Here is a 24,654-nt window from a genome sequence, read left to right on the forward strand (position 1 = left end):
TCACAACAAAGCAATTTAAAATCAATAAAAACAGAAATAATAGAGTATAAAATACCATGATTAAACATAATAAAATCCACTTAGCGGGGGCCCTGCCGCCGGGGTGCTGGAGAGCCCGCGGGGCATCCCCTCCCGGCGCCGAGCCCCTCCGGTCCCCGCCGGGGGCCCCAGAGCCGCGCGCGCCATCCCTCGACGCCCCCGGGCCGCTGTCCCGCCGCCGCAGGGCTCCGCGCGGGGCCGGGTCCAGGGAGGCGGCGAGCCGGAGGCTGCGCGGCGGCCCCGGCGCCGGCGCGAGGGCGGCTCTCCCGCGAGGACTCCGCGCGCCCGGCTGCCCGGCAACCGGGCGGCCAAGGCGGCATGGCGGCCAAGGCGGCGGGGGAGCGCGAAACGGGGAGCGGCCCGGCGCTCTCGGCGGTACGAGCCCGCTCCCTGGGCAGCCCCCGGGGAGGAGGACCGCGCTGCTGGCCGGCGGACCGCGAGCCGAGGGACTGGGCGCGCCACGGCGCCCCGCCAGCTCCTCCCGGCCGAGCTGGCGCGGGGCTGGCTGCGGCTCGCCGCCCTCTTAACTGCCGGGCTGGGGGGCGGGGCGGGCGGCGGGCGGGGTCGCCGTTTGGCCCCCGAGTTGAGCGCCGGTCGCCTCGCGGGACGCGGCCGCGGGGCGCGGCGTTTCTCCGGACCCCGCGCGCTCTGGAGGCGCGCAGGGGAGCGCTGCGGGCTCACGGCGTTCGGCAGCACCTCCGATGTGAAACGCGGCAGTGGAATATGAGGGCCACCCCCGGAGGAGCGCCGGCTGCTCCCCAGCCCCTTCTGCTTTTGAGCAGCTGCGTTGCCCGGCAGGGCCTTTGCAGGGACAGGATGGGGCGCCCCGTGAGAACCGCCCCTCCGTCCCTCCCTGCCTGCCTCTCTCGTGCGCGCTCTGCGCAACCGGCAGGAAAAGATTTCTCATTGCCTGATCTGTGCCAAAATGGTTGGGCAGACCGAGGCATTGAACGGGGTGGGCAGCGCTCGAGAGAGGAAGGGAGAACGGGCATCTGACTGCTGGGGGGCTCGCCTGACCCCTCGCTGCTGCTCCAAAACCAAAGCAGGTGGCGCCGCGGCTAGGAGGGCCTTTGCGCGGCTTCAGGTTGTGCGTCAGTTGCCCCCGTTCGTTTCTGGATTGGGAGCCCCTACTCAAGGTCCCTCTTGCCCACGTGACCTCCCAACTGGACTACTGCAGCCCACTGCCCTTGAAGAGCGCTCAGAGGCTGCAGCCGCATCAGCAGTTAGCGGTGCCCGTCTGTTGCTCAGCGCATGTGACGCCACCGCTCCGCAAGCTGCGTCGGCTACCAGCTTGCTTCTGGGTGCACTTCAAGAGGCTGGTGGTCCCCTCTAAAGCAGCTCATGGCCTGGGCCCGGGTTATTTACGGGCCTGTCGCTCCCTGGCGGTTTCTGTCTGTCCCATCCGATCCAGCGGGAGGCAGCCTTTCAGGTCCATTGGCTGAGGAGGCGGGCTGGGCTGGGCTGGTGGGGCCAGGTAGAAGGCCTTTCCTGTTGTGGCCCCCACCCCCTGGAGTATCACCCCTCTGAAGATCAGGTTGGCCCCGCTGCTGTCGGCTTTCCGCAAGGTCTGGACGACATGGCCTGGTGCCCCTTGCTTGGCTGTGCTGAGTGTTTGATTCTTGCGTCTGTAATTTTTCCTGGATGCGCTATATATTTTAAGGGTTTTTAAAAATAATTTTCAAAAATAATTTTTAATATTGTTAGCTGCCCAGAGTCATGTATTTGAGATGGGCAGCCGTATAAATCTACTAAATAATTTAATTGTTGTAGGCCGCCCAGAGTCACTTTGTGTGAGATGGGCGGCTGTATAGATACAATAAATAGAATAGAATAGAATAGAATAGAATAGAATAGAATAGAATAGAATAGAATAGAATAGAATAGAATAGAATAGAATAGAATAGATAAATAAAGGTTTCTGTTCCAGGTCACACAGGCCGTGTGATCCCAGGTGCTTAAGAGGTGTCCAGCAGAGCTGGGTGAGCCTCCTGCACCCTTCGGGGTCCCTTGTTGCCTTTGAATCCAGGCGGCCCCCGGCATTTCAGTGATATCTGGTGTGACTGGAGCACTCGGGGCATGAATGGAGCAGGCATGCTTTCCCTGCCATCTAAGTCAGTGACAAATGTATTGTTATGAAAGAGAGATGCTTAGCCAGATCTAACACTGTAGAGGCACTCAAGCACAAGGAAAGGTAAAGTGTGGATTTGGGGAGCGGTTGCTTCAGCAGAGGACTCGCTTAGCTTAAAATGTTGTGGCGGTTAGCACTGTCCCTTCTGGGGCTGTTCTTCAGTGGGTGCGGGATGTCCCGTTGGGGCTCCACAGAGGCAAACAGGTGGTCTCCAGGTGGCCGCTTCAGAGGAAGAGCTGCGATGCTGATGAGGAGGAAGGGCTACATTTTCCAGTTGGGGGTGAGGGAGGAATAAATGCCCTTGCGGAAGAGGACAGTAGCTTCATCCGTAAGAAAACTAGCAAAGAAGCAGCAGTTGCACAAGGAATCTGGGTCCGGCTGGACTGCAGCAGACCTGCAGGATGGCCGCCCTGCAGCCACACGCTCCCTGCACAGGCTGGCATTGTGGCAGTGGCCAAGAAAGGCAGGGTGCCCCCAGCTCTGTGCATCGTGTGGCCCCGGGCACCTTTGAGGACAGCCATCCCTAATCTTCCCGGGGCTGCCCTGGCCCTCGGCACGATGTTCTTGGCCGGTGGAGCTGCCAACACATCGAGAGCGGCTCTGCAGAAGCGGCCCCTGCAGGCAACGGGGAGCAGGCTGGATTTGGGTTAGAGAGAACAAGCAAATGCGCGGTGTGCTGCAGAGCCACATCCCTGATTCTGATTCTGGCATGTTGAGAGGCGTGTATAGAATTTTCCTAAAAGCTACCAGAAACAATACTGCAACTACAAGAACATAATGTTTGCCTTTTGAAATTTTGCACCCACCCCCCTTTCTGTCCCCATCTGGTGGCTGCAGGAGGAGGAACTGAGAGCTGTTGCTGGAGGTCTGGCTGAGGGCCTGCAGGGTGCGTTTGAAATTTGGCCGAGGGCCAGCGGTGATCTAGCAAAAATAAGAATTTCTGCTCTGCTGCATTGAATTATCTAAAAAATAATAATTCATTTGCAAATGCAAGGCAAATTATTCTTCTCTTATCTGCCTGTTATTGCTCCTGTTCCAAATCAGCTAAATTGGTGTTGACAGTTGCCATAGTTTCTCTTTATGCACTGATTTAAAAAAAAAATCCTTGAGATTGAATGCATTGTTTGTGTGTGAATGCTATTATACTGTAATTCATTGTTTTGCTATAGGATGAAGAAAAAAATAATAAAGACGAAGACGCAATGGCTTGGAATTTTCTTTCCCTGGCTGAGGTTAGCATTATGTTGGAACAAGACGTAGCAGGAGTTCAGAAGTAAGTTTGCTGGAACATCAACAGATCTTGCTGTTGTTATCATCTGTTGAGACGGCAGCTGGGGCCGCTTGCGTATGGGGTGTGTGTGGGGTGGAATACTGTGGCTTGGGCTCTTGTGACGTGTGTGTTCTTCATGGGGCTTCCCTTTCAAAAGGAGACGGGACTTCGGTTGGTTTGCGGTGTCATTCTTCATCCCTGATCCAGGAACAGAGCCCTATTGCCCTACGCTCCACAGTCCGTAGACCTATCCCTTGGTTTCCAAGTCGGTCTCAAAGGCCCTCGGTGGCTTTGGCCCAGGTTAGGTCTCGAGATGAGACCATCTAAGTGATGCTCAGGGAGGAGTAATGCAAGAAGGCCTCCTTTGTCTGCACCACCCACAAAGAAAATCTGATGTTCCATCCTTTCAAATGTTTTCTTTGTCAAGTCAGCTCAGAATAAAATATTTTGATGAATCAATTTTAATCTCAAATCCAATAAAGCAAATTTGACATTTTTAAGACCTGCAACCATTCATGTTCCATTATCAGATCTTCCGGTTTTCTACTCCATAAGCTGTAAATGTCATTAGTATCAACTTTGAAAATATTATTTAGTTTTTGGTACAAATACAGTGTGGGTTTAGTTATGGATATTGACCCTGCCTAGCTGTAACACTAAAACATTTCCAGAAATTCCATGATCTTGTTTCATATGCAGCCAGAGAACCCATGTGGGGAATATCTGGTCCTCCAGAAGCAGCTGAATTGGAGGTGCTGGTTAAGTTTCTGGCACTGGTTTTTCTCCATGGTTCGGAGGGCCATCCACTTGCCACCCATTCCTGGTTTTGCAAAATGTGTCTCATTGTTCTGTCCTTCTGAAAGTAAATTGGCACAATTACATAGACTAATGTGGTTTTGTGTCCTGATTTTCATGAACCACATTTTTCAACTACAGAAGTATGGAAGAGTTTCTGAATCTGAAGCACCGGTTGACATCTTTGAAAGAAGCTGCATTACTGGATTATTACGTCTCTGGATTTTGGTGGGCCCGAGGATTAGAGTTCTCGTCTGTGCAGCTTGGAGGGTTCCTGGCTCTCTTAAATTTGCTGCTGGATAATCTGGAGAGTAAGTTCAGTTGTATTCCAGGAATTGACATTTTCCATTTGATTAGACAAGTATATTAGGGTTGAGGTTGTTCTGGGATGTCCCCAGCCCCAGAAAATTGTAGTTTTACCTTTAAGCTGCTGTTATTGAAAGGACAATATGTTTATTTACCTCTTGTATTTGTATACTGTTTTCTGTTGTGGCTCCTGGAGTGAAGAGGAGGCTACCAGAAGAGGCTTTTCCCCATAGTGGGTGGAAGCGGTGGAAGTTTGCTCACATTCCAACCTCTTTGAATTTGTAATAATGGGAAGTGGTGTACAGCTACATTAAATAAACATCAGCCCCTGTCCTCAAAGCATGCCTCCAGCGGTGACCCCACCCTGTCCCCAGATGGCTTCCTGCCTCACTTGGGGACTTTGACTCCTCAGAAGTTGCTTACATCTAAGCTAAACAATGTCTTATTTTAAGATCTGAACCTGGCCACAAATTATGATTTGTTTAGAGCTGGCATTCCAGGGTATGAATCCAGTTAATACTGATTTGCAAACCACAGTTTGTGCTGACCTTAATTTGCTCTTGAATCTTAAATTCGCTTGCCACAAAAAGGCCAAAAGAAGATAGATGGTCTAACCAGATTGCTGCTGAGATATTTCAAAGTTCAAACAGACATAGGTTCTTATCCGTGGTTAGTTCAGCCCGCAGGGTCGTGCAGCTTCAGACCCCACAGATTGCCCTCCCTGGATCCCCTCGCCCAGGAGAGGGTTACCTTCCAGTCAGCAAGTCCTCTGTTTGCACTCGTGCTTGGCCAGCGTCAGGCGCGTCGGTCTTTCTCCTGGGGTTCTAGCAAAAGCAAAGCCAGAATTGCATGACACGGGTTAGCCGGCCCTTGACAAAGGCAGTTTGGCATCATTTCATAGTGAAAACTGATATTTCTCCTAGAAGATAGTTGTCTCCCATATGAAGGAATTTGTGACAAGGCATTTTGGCACTTGAATTGAAAAGTCTGTAATAGATTAGGATTTATCTGTGGTGTTTGTCTTTTGAAGAAGGCCCATCTGGAACCATGGATGGAAAGTCAAAATCACTCTGGTGCTTGTTTTCAAAAAAGGGTTGCTATGGCATATACAAAATGAACTGTATTTTTAAAATGACGTGTATAATTTTGTTAATGTATGAATCTCAGCATTAACTGTAATATAATGGAAAGTATCAGAGCATCTCTATCAGCAATAAGGGAAACAGTATTGTGGCTGTAATACATTTCATCTTCCAATTTATCTGACGAATCAGGAGGGATAAAAACATCTTTCAGTGGTTGCTGAATTCTTGAGATTCAAACAAGAATATACCCATTAGGTTAAAGAGCTTGGAGCATCTCTGGCTGCTCACATCTGCTTTATATTCTGAGAGTTTACTTTAAAATTAGTTTATTAAAACATCATCTTACATCTCCTTTGTATATATCCATTTAGACTGAATGAACAAATCCACGCAATTTAAAGACTTGCTTCTCAGCTCTTGGCTGAGGTCAGGCTGCTGCATTAGATCTAACTTGTCCCAACTTACTCGGAGATGGGCCAGAAGTATGGCAGGCCAGCCCCTCTTTGCCCCGTGGCTGAGGCAGAGGATAACTGACCTTTGCAGTGGGCAGGAGGAAAGGGCACCGTTCAACTCCTTTTGAGCCAAAGCCTCACTGGCTGATCCTCCAGTCTAAGATCACTGCAGACTGACCATCATGAGAACATTTGACATCCAGAGCATCTCATCTGTTGAGATATCAAGGGCTGAGAAGTTCCGCGAAACCTGAAAGGAGGCCCAGCCCAAGATAAAATTCCCTTTTTGCAGATGTGTCCACATCATAGAATCCTAGGGTTGGAAGAGATCTTGGGGGTCTTCCAATCCAACCCACTGCCCAGTGCAGGACTCCTCATCCCATTCTGGACAAACAGCTGTCCAGTCTTTTCTTGAGAGCCTCCAGCTTTGGAGCCCTCTTGACTTCCAGAGACAGGCTGCCCCACTGCTTCGCAGCTCTCACAGTCAGGAAATTCCTCCTTGTTTCCAGGTTGGATCTCCCTCTGAAGAGCTTCCACCCATTGCTTCTTGTCTCATCCTCCGGTGCTAGGGAAAATAAACCCACAGACCTTCAAGTATTGGAAGACTGCCCTGAAGTCTTCCTTCTTTAGTCTAAACAGACCATGTTCCTTTAACCATTTTTGGATTTAGCCCCCAAATCCCTCACCATCTTTGTCGCTCTTCCCAGTTCCTCAGCATCCTTCTTACAGGGTGGCTACCAGAACGGGGCACAGTAGTCCAGGAGTGGCCTGACCAGTCCAGCCTAGAGTGGTACTATCGCTGCCCGTGATCTTGACGCTATAACCTCCGCTGAAGCAGCCCAAAGCGGCAGGCGTGGCATACTGCTGGCTCATGTTTAATGGCTCATGTTAAACCATGGCTTGTTTAGGCATAATTTATTGAATAATTGGCTGGATTCACACAGCCTGCTAACCATACTGTAAATCATAGTTTACAAGTCGCAATGGCTGGGCTCAAATGCTTTGGGAAGCCCAAATCAACCATGTGGTAGCTCAGTGCAGCGTGTGGCCTGAGCCTGATGGTTGTGTCTGAATTGTCATGCTGGACCCACACCCCGATCTGCACCAGTGAGCAACCGCAGAGCTTAAATCTCGAGGCACTGTTCACTCACGTGGGCGGCTCAGAGGCAGGGCGACTCATGTACCTCCTGGCCAGCACGGACCCTCCAGTCCGCTGAAAGCCGCTCTCCGCTGTATCCTGCTTGGTCAAGGTCTGGCCCTGCTTTTTACACCCAGATCAGGAGCTGATTCCTCCCTTGAGCCCAGGCAGGAATAAAGCAAATGTAGGGGTAACCACAGGAATTTCCCAGCATGCTTGGGAGTATGTATGCCTGTATGTATGTATGCATGTATGTATGTATGTATGTATGTATGTATTTATCCTGATAAGCCACACCCTCCACTGTCGCTTAAATGATAGCCTTCTGCAAACATCTACCCATTCAGCCGTGGGTGCCTACAGTTCTGCACCTGTTGCGGGCAAGATCCTGGATGATGTAAAAGTCAAGTGCAGATGGTTATGTGTGCCAAGGCTTTTCTTCAGTGTGCATGTTAGTTTTTACGTGAGCCAGAGCATTGGTCCCATGGACGCCAGTGCCTGTCATGCACAGAATTGCTTGTGTGGAGGCTTTGCTCCTACAGGCCCCGCTCCTGGGGAGGGCTTTGCTTGCATCAGGAGAACTCTGCAGCCGTGGGAAACTGGAGGAGTTCACTGTTCTTCATTCTGCATTGCAGCCCGGCACATGACCCTGGAAGAGAACATCCAGGAACTCGCAGATGCGATGGCTGGCATCGGGCAGGCTCATTCAGAGATAAGTGGCGGGTTTGAGTTCTTCACTGTCGGACAAGCCAAAGCCATCATCAATTACCTGAAGAGCAGGTACTTGCTTCCGTATCTTTCAGCAGGCTGTGGGAAGGGGGCCATTCGGTGCTTGCAGGGCGTTACCCAGCTGAGGTTGGTGAGGGACTTCTGTAGGTCGGTTTTTTGTTCCGTGAATGGATTAGCCTTGGATTTCCACTGGTGGTGGCACCTTGCCCCTCTGAACCCCCCGTAGTTACACTAATAAAGAAAGTGAGTATCAGTTGCCCAGTTGGTGGCATTCGTTCCCCTCACGTGAAAGCCTTGTGCAGATACATTTATCGCTATACAGCCTTAGGTGGATAACGGATTAAACCATCAATTAATCATTAGGGTTTTAATGAATTGATTAACTGATTAAATTTTTATATGCATTACCCTAATATTTCTCATGCGAACGTGAGACTTCTTCTAAAAAGATATTGTGAGAGAGCACATTTGGGCATTACAGCTGATATGGTGAAACCAAACCTTTAATATTGGCCTAAAAGGGAGAAACCCCCTTTAATTTCTGCCCCTCAAGGGTGGTGGGTCTCAGCTCACAGAAGTGCCTAGAAAAGGCTTGGCCGGATGACCCCAACAGAAATGGAAGACTGTGGCCCTTCCCTGCCCGTTACCTTTGATAAATGAAAGGTGGGTTGGCTTTCAGACAGCAGCATAAAGCTAAAATACTGGTGGAATTTAATCAGTAAATCTTCCCCTTCGTCAGTGGCATTTTCAGCCAGAAATATTGAGCGCAAGCCCATTTCCGAAAGCAGAATAAAGGAGAATCCCCTCCCCGTCCCACGACACCAGCTTTGGGTGTGGAGAGCACGTTCTGGACGTGGCTGTTGTTCTCCCACTCTTGGTGCAGGCTTTTTGCGAGCGCAGTAACAGCAGGACTCCTTGGCCAGGAGGTTTTCTTGATCTCTTTCCAGTCATGGAGTGGAGGTATTTTTTTCAAGAATATCCAGAATTTCTTCCTTCCTCTAGCTTTGGTGGAGAAATGTTCTTGTACAAAAAATAAGGAGAAATGCCCACTTTCCAGGGCAGATGATGCGTTCGGGTTTGGTCAAATTGGTGACTGTCCCTTCCCCCCAGCCCCCCTTTGTATCACCTGAAGCGAACCCCAACACCAGCCTCTTCCATGGCCTTTTCTTCCAGGAAACAGTTAAACTAGGAAAATCTGTCTGCATTTATCGCTTTCAGATGCTTGCATGGTGTCGTGAAAAAGCCTACCTTGTTGTCTTGTTCACATGTGTAATCATTTGTCACGTTATGCCAAAAATCTCACCGTCAGTAACGGCAGGAACGTACGCCAAGTATATTCCACTGTCTCCTATTCAGGCCGGGAGAAACCCACGTGTCACCCAGGCGGCGTAATTTCTTAGCCGGGTGACCGGCCTGGGCTGAGAGGGAGCAAGGGCGGTCATCAGCTGGCAACGCGTCCGCTTCTTCTCCCGCCGCCACCCCTGACAGGAGCCCAGATCCCAGGGCCACCCTGAGGGGGTCGACCCAGACTCTCCACAGCCAGCGAAGCGTGGCTGACAAAGCGACGGTGAATTCTTGGCACCTTGGAAACGGCACTGTTCCATTTCAAGGTTCTCGCCTTTTTCCACTAAAATGTATTTATTCCCATGCCCCACCTTCCCTCCAAGGTATCTAGTTTTTTACCATCTCAGCAGCTTCGTGAAGCAGACCAGGATGAGAAACCGCGGCTGGAGAAACGTCCCCCGAGGGGGGAGCATCACCCCTGCAGCCAAATTTAAATCTGCAGCCTGGCCAAGGGCACCTGCACCCCTCAAGCTGCTGCCGGGGCCAGGGGCCGCGGCTCCTCTTGAACTCCCCCCAGCCCTCTTCCGTGGTAGGGACAGGTGTGGTATTAGGACACTGGCACTCTCGACGCTAACGCCACAAGGCTTCCTCGAGGGGAGGTAGTGTTGGAAAAGGGAATAAAGAGCCTGGGAACTTAGATTATGGAAGGAACTGTTCTGCACTTTGCTGTGAGGACAGTTGCTCTTTCTAATTCCCCTTTGGTGGAGGGTCTTTTATTGAGGAGCCGGGGTGTCGTACCTGAAAGAATGTCCTCGTATCCCCTTTTTTTCCTGGTCTTTGGACCTCTCCAAAGATTTCCGTACCTTGCGGTTTCCTGGCAAGCCATTTAGGAATCAATTTATTAATAGGCATTAATTAAAACAACTAATGCTCCCTTGAGGTGTCTGAAGTATGGGATGGAGAGAAAGACTAAGCTGTTAATATACAGAAGGCTGCATTGGCCTCCAAAACATACCCAGTCCATCTGAAGAGGCTGAATGCTGTGTGACAGCCTGCAAGATTTTTAGGCAGTGGAAGTCTTTGTTTCTTAAAACTATTCATGACTAGAAAGGATTAAACAATATATTTTTAATAAGATGCATTTATCACTGTGTCTTTTTTTAAAAGTAGAGAAGAAATAAATAAAAGAAATATAGAATAGAACCAGTTTTTAAAATCTTCCATTTTTTTCCTTTCATTTAATAGATGGTTATAAATCTTAATGGAACATATTAGCTTCATATATAATATATTTAATCCATATCTGGAGTCACATATATTAAAGAAAGCTGCAGAGTCAGGTAACATTCACCCTGTTTAGATATTTGGCCTTGGCGTTAGCAAAGTTTGAAAACGTACATTGAGAGAAAAGATACTTGTATTTCTTCACTTTAAAACTCATCTCCTCTGAGAAAGGTTGATCTAAGAGTCCTAGACCTGACTTTTGCAAACATCCCACTCATGGCTAGTGGGATTTAATGGATTCAAAACTTAGCAAGAAACTTCTTTAGATGTGCAAACAATTCATGGAACAAACTCTTTGGGAAACACTGGTGTCTTACTGAACGTAGTTTAAGAAAAATGGCTATGAAGTCTTGGTTAGTTGGGCCCCCAGTAGAAGTGGTGGCTTCTTTCGACTGCAGAATTGGCAATTTTATTACAAAAACATTATATTATGGTACTGAAATAGCAGGCCGTAGTTGCTGCTTCCTTCTATCAGCACGTCCAAGCAAGAGAGATTTTTTTTCTCCAACTGTCGATGAGTCTCTGCCAACGGGGCTAATGCACTGTGGTGTCATCGTCTTTTCTTGTGGCTGGGACGTGGCTGGGGCAACAGCTGCCGCTCAGAATGCCTCCTATCCACAAAGCACAGGAGGGCGGCAGAAGAGCCATCGGTGGGGCAGGCATTGGACCATGATGAGGAACCAAGGACAGAGATGTCTGAAGTGGTGCAAGTTGCACAGATTTAATGAATTCTGGGATCAGAAGTAACGTTGTGGTAATATTCAAAAACCTCAGTACTGTTGATCTGGGTCTGGTTTGGGAGGTGCCTCCTCTGATAGACTGTTTTTACTCTGGGCTCAATTTTGCGTGGAAAAAATCTGAACTCAGAATGGCGAATGCAGATGTCCCCATGTCTGGGGTCTGTCACCCACAATTCTATACAATTTCTGCTGCACGTTTAGTTCTGCATTTAGTGGAAATTGTGATCTCCCCACAGGGTTTTATTACAGGGAATGAGAACAAAACCAGGTATGGATGATCAAAGCTAGCTAGAACTTTAGGGGCTTAGGACCCTCTTTTTAAAACGAAAATGAACCTTGTGCGCTCCTGGAAACGCGCTGTTCAGCAAACCATCTCCACTTCCTTGTCTTTCAGTTTATTCCAGCATTATGCACTCTACGAATATCTTTTCCACAGTCCCAGGGAAGAACTTGTGATTGGAGATGAGGTAAGTAATTCATATGGCTGGAACTGATTAAGTGGAATATTTTAATGCAGGTTCTCTGGCATCTGTTTCCTATAGCTCAAAGCAACTTTATGTCAAAACTGCTCGAGGGTTAAAAGCATAGAATAGCAGATGAAAGAATAAGAAGGAACATAGTAAAGCCTGTCTCCTTTGGAATTTGAAATTAACAAGAATAAATAGTGCCATTGTTGGTTCGACCACTGGCTGCGCTGTTAAGAATGTATTTGCTGACAACATTTGTAAGGGCAACGCACCACATTTGTGTTGTTACTGTAGTTAAGGAGGAGATGGGCTAAGCAGCCGCACTTTTCCTTTTGTGGTGGCTCCCAGCCCGAGGAGTGTCTAAGTGGTTAACAGGGAAGTGAGTGCTCTGAGAAGTGGTTGTGGCATTGCCGGGGGGCAGCGGATGGCGGTGCCAAAAGGCCGTCCCTCCAGAGAAGAGCCTCTTGTGGCGGGACTCCCTGGCTTTCGAGGGGGGCCAGCCAGCAGGCCATTTTGCAAACCGGTGCTCTCCAATCATCTGCTGATTACTGAATTTTTAATGTGTGATCTGGTATTTTATTTTAATCCGTTGTGTACATTAACCCAGTGGATTGTCCACTTGGGCTGTGATTCTGATCATAATATGGGTCTGTCTTACTATGCAGAAAAATTGTGCTGCGTCTTGACAATACAACCGAGGTGTTCTGTACTTTCGATGTGAAATTTTGCTTAACGCATTGCTGATCAACTGATTCAACTTATTTACCATATTAATGGAGTTGCAGTTTACGTACCCAGGGAGCTCAAATGGAGGCAGGCGAAATTCAGGAATTCAGCAGGCCTATTTCCAGCAAAACGTCAGACCCAGGAACAAATGTTGACGTTGGATAGTCATTAGCTGCCTAGAAGCTTTTATTGTTACCCGTGCTGGGGAGGGCACCTCACTTGCTTTAGTAAGGGTGGTGTGTCCCTGTCTGCCTTTTACAGAGCCGGGGGGACATTCAGAAATACAACCTTGAGGGTGATGTAGTCCTGCTGTTCTTTGAGGGAACAAGGAGAAAACATTTGGACTGGTTCTTGCTTTGAAACAAGTCTTAATAGTACGTTGTGGCTGGTAAATGTAGCTTTATCCCTTTGGGCTTCAATCGGCATCATGGAACGATTTGTCTTTCGTGGCCCAGCTGACTGGAGGTATGTTCTGTGGCCTCCGACCGGCCTCTGCCGAAGGAATTTATTGGCGTAGGAAAGCTTGCCAGAGCGCTGTACTCCGTGTTTAGACACGGTGTGGATCCTGACTCTCTCTCTCTCTCTCAGTCACACACACTCAGAGACACACACATTATTAAATGCACTCTGCCATAAAATTTATAGTCATCCAATATCATCTGCTGGAGTTCAGTTTGCAAAACAGAAACTATTTACATTAACTTATTGCTCTGCTCGCATACTTGGGCTGTTTCCAACTTGGACTTCATTTCCTTTGGACGGAGCTACTCCGTTTCTCTGAGCTGTGATGGGGAAAGGGGCTCCCCCCTCCTTCCTGAAAGCACTGATGGGGCAGAATTGTCAAAGAAAGAGTTCATTTTAAAAGTTATGGAATTTGGTTCGGTATGAGAATTTTGCTGCTGCTGCTGGTGCTATCACCATCACCACAATATGTTGCTTTCAGCAAGTTTCCTTCCTTTCTGGCTCGCACGCAATTTCAATTCAGTTTTCCAAATGCCTGTTACTAGAGTCACACTTTGCTGAATTAAATGGAGATGATCTCACTTGTAGAACCAGTGTTTAGAGTTTGGAAGAATTATCTGCTTACAAAGCCATTATTTTTGTTTTTCTGTTTCTTTCTTTTTGCTTTTCAGAGAAACATAAGAATGCTGGTAACATCATAACCTACCAACAGAAATGTAAATGTTAAATTCATTTTCCAATGTCATACGAATGCTAATTCAAACAGTATGGTTTGAATTAACAGTATTAAAAGTTCATCTATAGTATAACATTAAAGAAAAATAAAATAAAAGAGAAACATGCCTGGAAATGTTCTCCTTAGGCAAAACAAACTCCAGAAAACTTGACCAGATTGTTCAAAAGTCCTTTTCTTTAACCCTCTGTTGAAAAAAGAATTATTCAAATGTTGATAAACAATTGGGTTTCTCTTTCCTCATTGTGTCCTAATTATTTGAGCTCACTTTGATCATGATACCTTGATAAATGCCAAACCCTGAAGATGTAACCCAGGGGAAAAAACAGTTGCTTTTCTGCATGAGTTGCTGTTCTCACTGTGGTTCATAAATGGAAGGAAACCAGTTGGCCCAGGACAGTAATTCATGCAGAGATACAACAGGCAACCTCTCCCAAAGCAGATGATTTTGCTCCGCCAGATGTGACTGAATCCAGGCTGAGGCCCTCGTGGCTGGCTGAGAAGGCAGGGCTGGTCCGCGAGGGGGCAGAAGGGCAGAGGTGAGTGGGTCCTGGGGCTGTAGGCCTGGTGGCCTCATGGACGGGGCCTGACGCCGCCGTATTGCAGGGGAAGTCAAGGGCAGCTGAGGGTATTTTGCTGCGGTCCCGCCAAGGAGGCCGTGGGTTTGGCCAAATCGTTCTGGCCCCCGAGTCTTAAAAAGTCGTTTGTCCTGCTCTTCTTCCTGAAAATAAAGCATAAAGTAATAATAACAAGTATTTCCCTTTTATTTTATGGGGTCCCTGAGTAGTAATGAAATCCATCTGCCCTTCTCTGAAGCAATGCTCTGACTGGCCACCTGGCAGAGTCTCTGAGATAAAACATGAAATAAAATGAAGAATTAAAACAGGGAAAGCTCCAGGAAGTGATTACATCACAGCAGAGTGAAGAAAGCAAAATGTGGGCACCAATCTTGGCATCGCCCAGGGAAGCCAGCCAGGATTATGGCAGTCGGAGTCTGTGCTCCAATCACAGAGGAAGGGGAAGTTGGGCTCTGGGAAGTTGGTGGCTTGCAAGAGCCGGTTGGCAGAACACCAAGGAAAGCTGTCATGCTGATGACAGGAGGCCTGAATACCAAGGCTGGAAGTAAAGCTACCTCTGGAATTATGGAAAAACCTGGCCTCGGCTTACAAAAGGAAGCTGGTGACAGCTGATCACGTTTTGCCAAGGAAATTCAGCGTTTATGGTAAATGCCTTCTTCCAGCTGCCTAAGCGATGATTCTGTGCATTGGTGCCCCTGGACAGACCACACTGAAAGCGGACTGACCATCTACGCTGCAAGCAAAGATGGAGAGTTTCTGTTCGGTCAAGAAACAGAAGATCTGGTGCTCCCTTTGGCTCAGATCACAAACTCCTTCTTGTAGAAATACACCTCAACTAAAGAAAAGAAAATCACTCGGTCAGCAGGACCTGACCTTCGCAGCATTCTGTACGATGATGCGGAGGTGAAGAATAGACTGAACGGGTTAGGTCTGTTCAGCAAGGTCCCTGAAGACCGCTGGGCTGCAACTCACACCGTCAGGACAGAGGAAGCCAAGGGGGGCATCGCCAGATGCCAAGGGGCAGAAAGCAAAGGGCAACAGGGGCGGAGGCAAGCTTCCCACGTGAACGCTGAGTTCCAGAGAAGAATAGGCGAGAGTAGGAGTTCTCCCGAAGTAAGCCATGCAAAGAAATAAAGGCGAACAATCAAATGGGACGGACAAGAGAAAAATCTAAGAAATCTGCAGAAATCAAGGGCTTATGGGCACAGCAAAACACAAAGAAAGGAAGGCCTTAAGGTTTAATTGAGAGAAGGTGTGCATACATGGAAGGACCAAAGCGATGATCCACGTGGACATTCGATCCTTGCTCTAGAGCCAGACATTCTGGACAGGGAAGCTTCGGGGGTCCTAGGAAATACTGCTGACAACCTACTGCAAGAGTAGATGAAATAACAGCAGAGCTGGTCAAAACCTTGCAGGATGATGGTGCATTTAAAGTGGTAAATGAAGTTTGTAAGCCAGTACTTATAAACGGCGGCTAACGGACTGCAAAAGATCAATTTGTATTGATTGGTTTATAAGCACAAAAGGGCACTGCCAAAGAACGCTCCAGCTGCAAACAGTCGCTCTCATCAGACACGCTAGAAGGGTAAGATTCTGCGGTCCAGGCATCTCCGGCATACGGAGCGAGACCTTGCCAGTTGTGCAAGCTGGATTCAGAGGTCAGAGGGGCATCTGACAGAAAATGGGGAAAACAAGAGTGTTCCCAAAAGACAGCTGCTTTTGCTTTATTGACTATACAAGGACCTTTGACTGTTTGGACTGCAGTGGACTGTGGGTTGCCTTGAAAAGCAGGGGTGTAATGGACGACTCCTCTGCCTCTGGAAGAATTTCTGCGATGGCCAGGAAGGAAGAGCTTAAACCGAAAACGGAGAACCCAGTGTGCCAAGGTCGCATACCGGCACTTGATCCGTCTAAACGTATACGCGGAGTATACGGAGAAAGGCTGGGCTCCGGTTCCGCGCCCTCCAGACCGTGGGTCCTGAGCTGCTCCCCTGCTGGAGGCGCCTGGTCTGCGAGGCCAGCCGCTTCTCGTTCCCGCCTTGCCAGCTTCGCTCCCTTCCTGTGGCCTCCAGAGTTTATGGTTCTCCTAACAAAATCCCATTGTACTTAAGTTGCCATTAAACACGTGGACAGTATGAAAATAAGCTACGTGATATTGTGCTGGTACAGACAATTTGCAGTCTGCCGAACGCTTACCTGCAAGAACATGCCATTAAATTTGGGGGGAGCTTGCTAAATAGGCGGCGGCGGCTGCTTGTGGGCATTTTTTGAAATATAATTTGTTGTTAAACATTTTCACAGAAATAAAAGATAAACATGAAATTATATAGAGTGAAATTAAGAAAGAGAGATGAAAGATAAAAGAAGAAGTAGAAAAGACAGTGGGGGTAGAAAAAAAAGAGAAGAGCAAAGCAACTTCTGATCTTCTTTACAGCAGTTACAAACAAATTCATTATCTCTCTTCCCTCTTTAAAGTTACAACATGGTTCCCTTCTTCCCATATTCAACTCTTTTTAATCAGCAAATCCATAAATCACCATTTCATTTTTTCCCCATTTTCAGCAAAAAGTACATAAGAGGTTTCCAATCTTTTATAAAAGTACTTGTTGTCTTATCCCTGCTGCTTGTGGATATTTTATTGTGTACAGATAGGACACAATTAACGGGGACATGAAAATTACACAGTTTGGCCTGGTTGCTACGTTTGATCGCATGAAATGGCACTCATTGATCTGAAAAGTGGACCCTGCACCTGTGGGAAAAATACTAGGATGATGATGATAGTCCTTGGTTAACAACTGCCCTGTTTAGCAACCGTTCAAACTTATGATGGTGCTGAAAAAGTAACTTTATGACCAGTCCTCGAACTTATGACTGTCACAGCATCCCCGTAGTCATGTGATCACAATTTGGGTGCTTCACAACCGGCATGCATTTACAACAGTTGCAGCGTCCCACAGTCACATGATCACCATTTGCAAGCTTCATAGCATTAGGACACAGTTTCACTTAACGACCACATCACTTAACTATGGAGTTGCTGGTCCCGATTTTGGTCATTAAGTGAGGACTACCTGTACTCAGCTGAAATTATTCTAGCGGTACTTAATGTATTCTCGTGTACTAAATGTGAAAATACCTATTGAATAACTTTTAGCTAGATAATAACACTGTGAGTTACCACTTAAACTGCTACCCTATGACTTCACTTGTAAAATCTATATTTCTCTGAAACTTTACTGAAATATTTTTTTGTATTTCAATAAAAGATCTATAGGAACATATGTAATATGAACACTAACTGTTAACATGAACCCTTTAAAAAAAGAAAAAGAAATGTGTTTTCAGAGTTAAATATTTGTGGTTTGCTAATCCTGGGTGGTTTTTGACTGGCTGAATTATCAAAACATAAGTCAATGGAAATGCTTAGGAATGTGAGGAGGAGGAGGAGTGACATGCAGAAACCTGACAAGTTTTAAGCTCTCATTAAGTATGTTTTAACTTTTAGAGCAGCAATTCTCCTCTCTTTTCTCTAATTAAGGAAATGGGTTTCACAGAAAGGCCAGGGAGCCCAAAATTCAGCCTGATACTCTTTGTTTGTAGCTGACCGATGCTAGGAGAGCACTGGGGGGGGGGCGTTCCCCTTGAGTTTGGAACACTGATCCTGTTCATCCTCAGAGGAGGAGACTGACTAGTCTGTCCTGGAGAGGTCCCCACCAAGAGGGCGATGTAGTTCTCGCAGATCCAGTCATTTCATCCATAATGAGACCAGGTTCAGCCTCTCTGACGAGGCCCTGCTAGGGCACTTGGGCTGGAAAGTAAAGAATTGTGCTTCGCCCCTGCACTTTGCTCCCCCAGGATATCTGCCAAGAAGAGGGGAAGAGGGTTGTGCAGAGGCCAGACAGTGGTAGGAAGTGAGGCCTTAGCCTGGGCAACAGGGCTTCCACACCTCTCAGTGCCCATGACTTGACCTTGTGCTTGGAAATCCCACGTTGGCCAACAAAAGAAGAAGAAGAAAAAGAAAAAGCTCTTCTCTGTGATCTGAATCTGGAGAAGAAAGCAGACAGGGACTGTCTTACTGAACCAGTTGGTGAGTCCAAGGAGGTAGCTACTGTAATCTTTCCTCAGGATAGAAGAGAGCGTGTCACTGGCCATCTTCTTTTCGGCTAGGCTGCCCTGTAATCAGAAGTGGCTTTGAGCTTCTTGTATGAACTACATCAGGGTTTGGGTTTGGGACATTCTGGGAAATGCCAGGCTGGGGGAGAGGGGCACCGCCGTAGGAAGGGGTGACTGCAAGCTTGGGATTCCAACTGAAGCGCCGATCCAGCCACGGCCTTAGATTGACGCCGAGATGACTGCCATTGGAGTACTGTGCGCGAGGTTCTGCCCAACACACCTGGAGAAGGAGGTTTTGGAGACGAAGAAGCTGTGGAACAGGGCAAGCCACGCGATGAGGCTAGAACGGCTCCTTACGAGGAAGCGCTGCAGGATCAGCGCTGTTGCTGGAGTGAAGATGCCTGGGGAGACAAGCTGGGGCCCCCGGATCATGCCGAGTGCAGGAACGGAGGAGAAGGGAAGCATTTCTCTCGGGTCCTTCGTTCAAAATCCATGTAAGGACAATTCAGGCTTGTGGGTTGTTTTCTGCTTTGAATGAACTGGAATCTTCCATCACAAGAAATGACCGGGGCCATCAGTCTAGACAAGTTTGTGGAGGACTGGACTCTCGGTGAGGATTACTCTTGATATCTCTTTATCATCAGCCCCTCCCTAGCTTCTGGGCCCCAAAGCTTTATTTGCCTGTTTAGGAGGCTCCTGATCTCCCAGAATACTGAATTTGGTGGACCCTGGACTGAATTTGAAGAAGGTAGACCCAGCAGGACTCTGGACCTGTCTTCTTCAGGAAGGCAAATGTGCGCTCTCCTCAAAATGCAGCTGAAGTGGCCACTGCTAATATTCTTTTCATATCTCTTTAACGTTCTCGGGTTATTTCTCTCACTGTATTATTTACGGTGGCCCTTTATCGTCATCATTCCTCGCAGTTATGCCAACTGTCTTAAGGGCATCTTAACCCGTAATTGTCTTTCATCTGTTCTAAGAGTGGCTGCTTATTAGCTGCTGAACCTGTGCACAGTTTTGGATTCCCTTTCAAAGAGGGGAGACTAAATTAACCCGTAGTAATACCGCTTCAAAGAGAGCCTTCCATAGAATTATTCTTTCACCTGCATCTGTTATTAGAGATCTGTCGGTGTGTGAGTTTCCTCCTTGGTTTTTTTTTTTTTAATTTAAATATTCAGCACTCCAGAAATGGGTTTTAAGGGCAATACTGCATCGAGCCTCCTTCGTTCTGCAAAAGTGGTCTGAGCAGAGGGCCCTTGAGCGCCCTCATGCGGGAGTCCCAGCACGTTCCCTGTGCTGTTCCTCCCTGAAAGGGTTTCTGCTAGTGCACCGGCCAGATAGTTCAGACTGTGTGTTGCGCGTGGGTGTGTGTCTGTGTGTGTGGTGGTTAGCATGTGTAATATTTAGAAATTATCTTTTGGGCTAAGCAGAGATCAAGAAGCAACTTTTTCTTAAAAAGCCATTTCTTCAAACAGTTTTGTCTTTTGTGTCCTTCTTGCTTTCAAATCTGGGTGTCCTTCTAAAATTAGACAAGCCGCTTGCTTTCAAAGAAGCCTGGAATAAATTTAATTGCGCGGTGGGAATAGTAAGGGCACAATTCAGCCTTATCTCTGCATTTCCTACTAGCTACAGGGAATTTAACTCCAGGCATTAAAATGCCACAGAGGAGAGGTCTGAATGTTATTATTCCAAATGAAGAATCTCTGTTGTTTGGGAATAATATTTAAACAGGTACATAATAAAGGAGGCAAATGTATCTTTTAAAATTAATAAATGAAATATTTTCATTAATAAAACGAAACTTTGGAATATTACAATTCGGGGCAATAGTAGCAAAACTTCCGTGTATAGTCATAAAGATCATGAGCTCATAGACAGCTAAAATATTCCTGATTTTAATCTGTTGTCCTTGTTCCATTGGCTCTTCACAGGTGGCAAGAGATGATGGTGATGATGATGATGCCCAAGTGTATGCATGGGATAAAAGTGTTGACCCGCCCACTGTTTTTGAGGACAGGTCTTATTTAAATACGCTTCAAGTCCAGGGCCTCAGATTTTCTGCAACTGCCTGTCGGGGGAACTCCTCTGCTGTCAGCCAGCAGTTGTCTGCCAAATTTCACAGCACAGGAGCCCCCCCAGTGAGAAAACGGCTGTGTGCATCCCCCTGCCAGGGTTCCCCCTGCTTCCCACCTCAGTGGATCTTTGTCACGATAAGACGCGATAAGCATGACATCAACGCTTTTCTTTTTACTATAGTAACTGTGACACAAATAATGAATACACTATGGATAAACTGTACTAATTTCAGCAACAGCAGTCTCTATTCAAAAAGCTCAGGAGATTGCATTTCTTAAACCCATCCTACACATTTGTTAATACACTACCCTGAAAATGTAGTATCAGAATTAGATGAAAATTACATTTCTGTTTTCTCCCTTTGAAAGATAAGTTTAGGAAGAAAGAGAACTGCAGAAGAAAGACAATAAGTGACAGGGGCATTGACTGGGCTAATGCAATAGCTGGGCCTCTGTTCCCTCTTCAGTCATGTTAAAGAGTGCAGTGCGCAAAAGCTTTAAAGGGGTTGCGCAATACCCTTTTAGGAGGAAAGTGTGCAAGTGGTAATTTCCTCTGATTGTGTGCATCAGCACACGTGCACTCCTTCCACTTGCCCATGTGCACATCCCTCTTGTTTTTGAAGTGACAATTTTCCTACCAGGAAGGATTGTGCGCCATCGACCTTCTAAGGGAGCAGGGACCGAGGACGGAGTTGTGCAATGCAAGCACAGCCTGGAGTACCTGGATAGCTGAATGTTCTCACAACTGCCCACTCCCCAACTGGTCGTAGTCTCCATCAGGGCTATATAAATCTGCTTCTGGCTGAACCCAACCTTTGCATGGGCCACCAGCTATGGTTCTTCTGCAGGTGGAGCAGGTCTCAGTCCCTCGTGGCGAAATCCTTACAAAGCAATAACAAAATTGGAAGCCATTTGTGCCGCACTTAAATAGGTCAATGATGGCTTCAGTTTCTTCTTCTCAACCAACTTGTCAGTGAAATAGTTTCATTCATGAATGGGTCGTCTTCTGTAGAGTTATTGTGAGTTTCTCACTGACTTTCAGAAGCAGGTAGAGCTGAATAACCCAGATGTTCAGGTCAAGGAAGGAAACGTGGTTCTCTTTTTGATCAATGTGATATATTAATCCAAAGCATGAATTAAATTATTACAGTAGATGTCATTTATTTAAGCTCGCCAATAAAACTTCCAAATGAATCATCATTCTTATTTATTTGTTTTCCATTATTATACTGTATGCCACCAAAATTACAAAATCTCTCAGGAGTTCATAGGGCCAAGTCATTAAAAAAAAAACCATAAAAAACATAAATGTGCTGTAAAAGCAAGCAAGAAATTTTCAAATCATTAAAGCAGCTGCAACTCAAAATATGTTATGGGCTGTCTCTGCCTGTTTTTGCTGTAATGACAGTTGGCAGAAAGGAGAAGGGTCTCCGTATCTGAAACTCAAGGAGCCACGTGTCCCAGATAAGGGCCTGTCCTCTTCTGTCTTGGTACTGCAGCCCCGTGGAATCTGTGGGAACACTCTTGATGAATGGCTCACCAGCCTGCGACTTTGGGCCGGGAACTGACCCCTGATCCCAAAGTTCCTGGTCAGCCTCATTGTACATCACAAAATGAGGAATTCCTATAGCGAAGAGGGTATAATCTGTCCTTTGATGTAAAGTTAATGCTAGGGGAGAGAGGGGCTAGTGAGGATACATGTTAAATATAGGACTTGATCCATACATGTCCAACTTAACATGGTTCCGTATTGTAAGACTAATAATTTTTGCATTGACGACCTGGCTTACTCTAACTCTTCCTTGCAAACCAGTTGTTTTGACTAGATGCTTCCCTCATTCCACAGTAGATGTCAGTCAGTTTTATGTCAATTTCACCCAACTTTCCTGCTAAAAGCAGCTGAGCACTAGATGGAGACAGAGCAACCTACCTTTATGCATTAGAAGATTTACAGATGGCAATCAAACCCACAGCTGCTCTGCGACCTCCTGTCCTTTAAGCTATTTGTCAGAATTGTTGGTAATGTGTTGACTTGGAAGCAAAGAGTGGGACATTTTGACAGAGATTGCGTGTGACTAGGGTGATTTTATTTTGCCTGGCGGTAAAGTTATGGGGCTGGGGTTTTTTAAGGCAAAGGAGATCCAAAGTACATATCATAATAAGCCCTGCTTGCCTGTGTCTTATTTAAAGAAGCCAGATTGTTCAAAGAGTGCCGTGAGGAAAGGTGGGGGTAACTGTCACTTGTCCTATTTTTGTGAAGCCTCATCAAGCTGGAAGGGGGGAGAAGGAGGAGACAAAATAGATGCTTCTTAAAATCGTCCGTGTTTAATCATGTAACCTTTTGTTGGGGGATCTTGAGTTGAACTACATTGAAATCCATGTGCCATCTGCATTCCTGGGAGAGCTGGGGATCATGCCCCTAGCTGAGTTTCAGAACAGGAGTTTGTCACTTTCCATCGTTCAGAGGATTGGAGGTCCCCTGGGCTCCATCTCAGGCCCAGGTTCCTCCATCCAGGGCTGTTTGCAGTACGGGAGCCAGTTGCAGGAGACACAGGTTGAGTAATATAATTGCAGTCTGATTGCCATGATGCGTCAAAGAAAACAAACCTCCAGGTTAGCTATTACAGCTTTGTCATCTTGCTCATTCTGAATCAGGACATAACCCGGAACAAATAGCCCTGAGTGCCTACTTTTTGCTTATGCTAGAGAAACCCTGGGTCAGGAGACCTGGGACTGGTGTTGGACTTCCGTGCAGCCAGACTGCCAAGGAGCGGGGTGTCTGGTGGAGAATGTGTGCTGGGAGGCTTGTGACTCTGGCATGTTCTGTTCTACCACGAGTGCAGAGCAGCGCCAGCTGTGGGACCGAAGAGGCAGGGTCTAGAGTGCCCTGTCTCAGGTACACTCCCCCTGGCTCATCTCCAGAGCGACTTCAGCCTGGTTAAGAGTATGAGGGAGAGCCAGTTTGGTGTAGTGGTTAAGCGCCAGACTAGAAACCAGGAGGCTGTGAGTTCTAGTCCCACCTTAGGCACAACGCCGGCCGGGTGACCTTGGGCCAGTCAGTCTCTCTCAGTCCTAGGAAGGAGGAGGCCAGGAAAAACGCCTTCCGAATTCCTGCCAGAAAATTGCAGACTTGTCTACGCAGTCGCCAGGAGTCAATGCTGGCTCAAAAGCACACACATTCACACAAGCACAAAGAATATGAGGGGGGTGGGAGACGGGGGACCGTGTCCCTGAGCCTTTCGGCATCTGTGGAGTGTGATTGTTCAGAAGGGTGGAGTGAGGTGCAAGAGGAGGCGGACGGCCTCAAAGTCTATTTTTCTTTTTGTTAGAAAGACGTGAAGATGCTGAAGGGGGACCAGAGTCATTAATGAGGGCTGAGGATGGATGGTCCACCTAACTGAGGAAGGGGATTCAGACACTTCCGGCTGGAGCTTCAGCCACTTTAAATAAGTGAGCTAGTAATCTGGGATTTCTGATCAGTGCTTAAGCAGTTGCTTCAGTATTAATTAACTCAGCTCGCACTCTGGATCCGTGCCTTAACGGCGTCTGCAGCCGCGGCCGCCTGTGCCCGCGTTCTTTAACTTGCCCGATGTGGAAAGGAAATTTGAAATGATGATACCGAGCCCAAGGAATCCGAATCCAGGCCCAAGCAGGCTGCCCAAAAGGGAACCACCTCTTCCCACTGGGGCTTCCTTAAGGAGACGGGGCGGGGCGGGGTGGGGGGGAGCCCCAGAGAGGGGAAGTTGAGCGCAGGTGAGCGAGTCCCAGCTATTCCCCGCTGCATCTGCTGTTTTACTGCATCAAATTGTTTCTCGTGAATCTCAGCTTGAGGTTAAAGTCATGATTATGGAGATTTTATTTAAACAAATGCCATCTCTCTTGCTTTGAAGAAATGGAAATTAAATTACAGATGGTGAGGGATGAAGAGCGAAATGTCTGTGTTATGTAACCATTCACTTCAGGGGGAAGCTGTGGGGCTGAAAATGGTTACTGTTTCATCCCAGTCTTAGTTAAACACATTTTAAATACTTTGATTTAATAACATGATTCGTTGGCAGTTTTCAAAGCAAGTCACAGTGGAAGCCTAACAGCGCTGGGAAATAACCCTTTGCAAGGGTGTCTAAAGCCGAAGAAAAATACTAATTAAAAACAAAAACAAAGCAGACTTCTGCCTTCTAAATATATTGCCCTTCATATTTTTTCCAGATTTGAACCTTCCAAGACTTATATGGGGAGATAATTTG

General features: G+C 47.2%; 1 protein-coding gene across 1 annotated transcript in view; it reads left to right on the forward strand.

Annotated features, from left to right (window-relative positions):
* Positions 1-292: 292 nt before the first annotated feature.
* CABCOCO1 (ciliary associated calcium binding coiled-coil 1) overlaps positions 293-24,654 on the forward strand; it is a 41,292-nt gene continuing 16,930 nt past the window's right edge. Inside the window, exons 1-5 of the mRNA XM_088130231.1 lie at positions 293-414; positions 3,337-3,440; positions 4,374-4,543; positions 7,849-7,993; positions 11,645-11,717. Coding sequence (XP_087986357.1) covers positions 358-414; positions 3,337-3,440; positions 4,374-4,543; positions 7,849-7,993; positions 11,645-11,717 — 549 coding nt within the window. The 5' untranslated portion in view covers positions 293-357. The remainder of the gene's footprint in view (positions 415-3,336; positions 3,441-4,373; positions 4,544-7,848; positions 7,994-11,644; positions 11,718-24,654) is intronic.

Source organism: Python bivittatus, unplaced genomic scaffold (assembly GCF_059951505.1).
Source record: "Python bivittatus isolate LINGU-HERP-01145 unplaced genomic scaffold, Pbiv_v1 ctg000050_np1212, whole genome shotgun sequence".
Lineage (NCBI taxonomy): Eukaryota > Metazoa > Chordata > Lepidosauria > Squamata > Pythonidae > Python > Python bivittatus.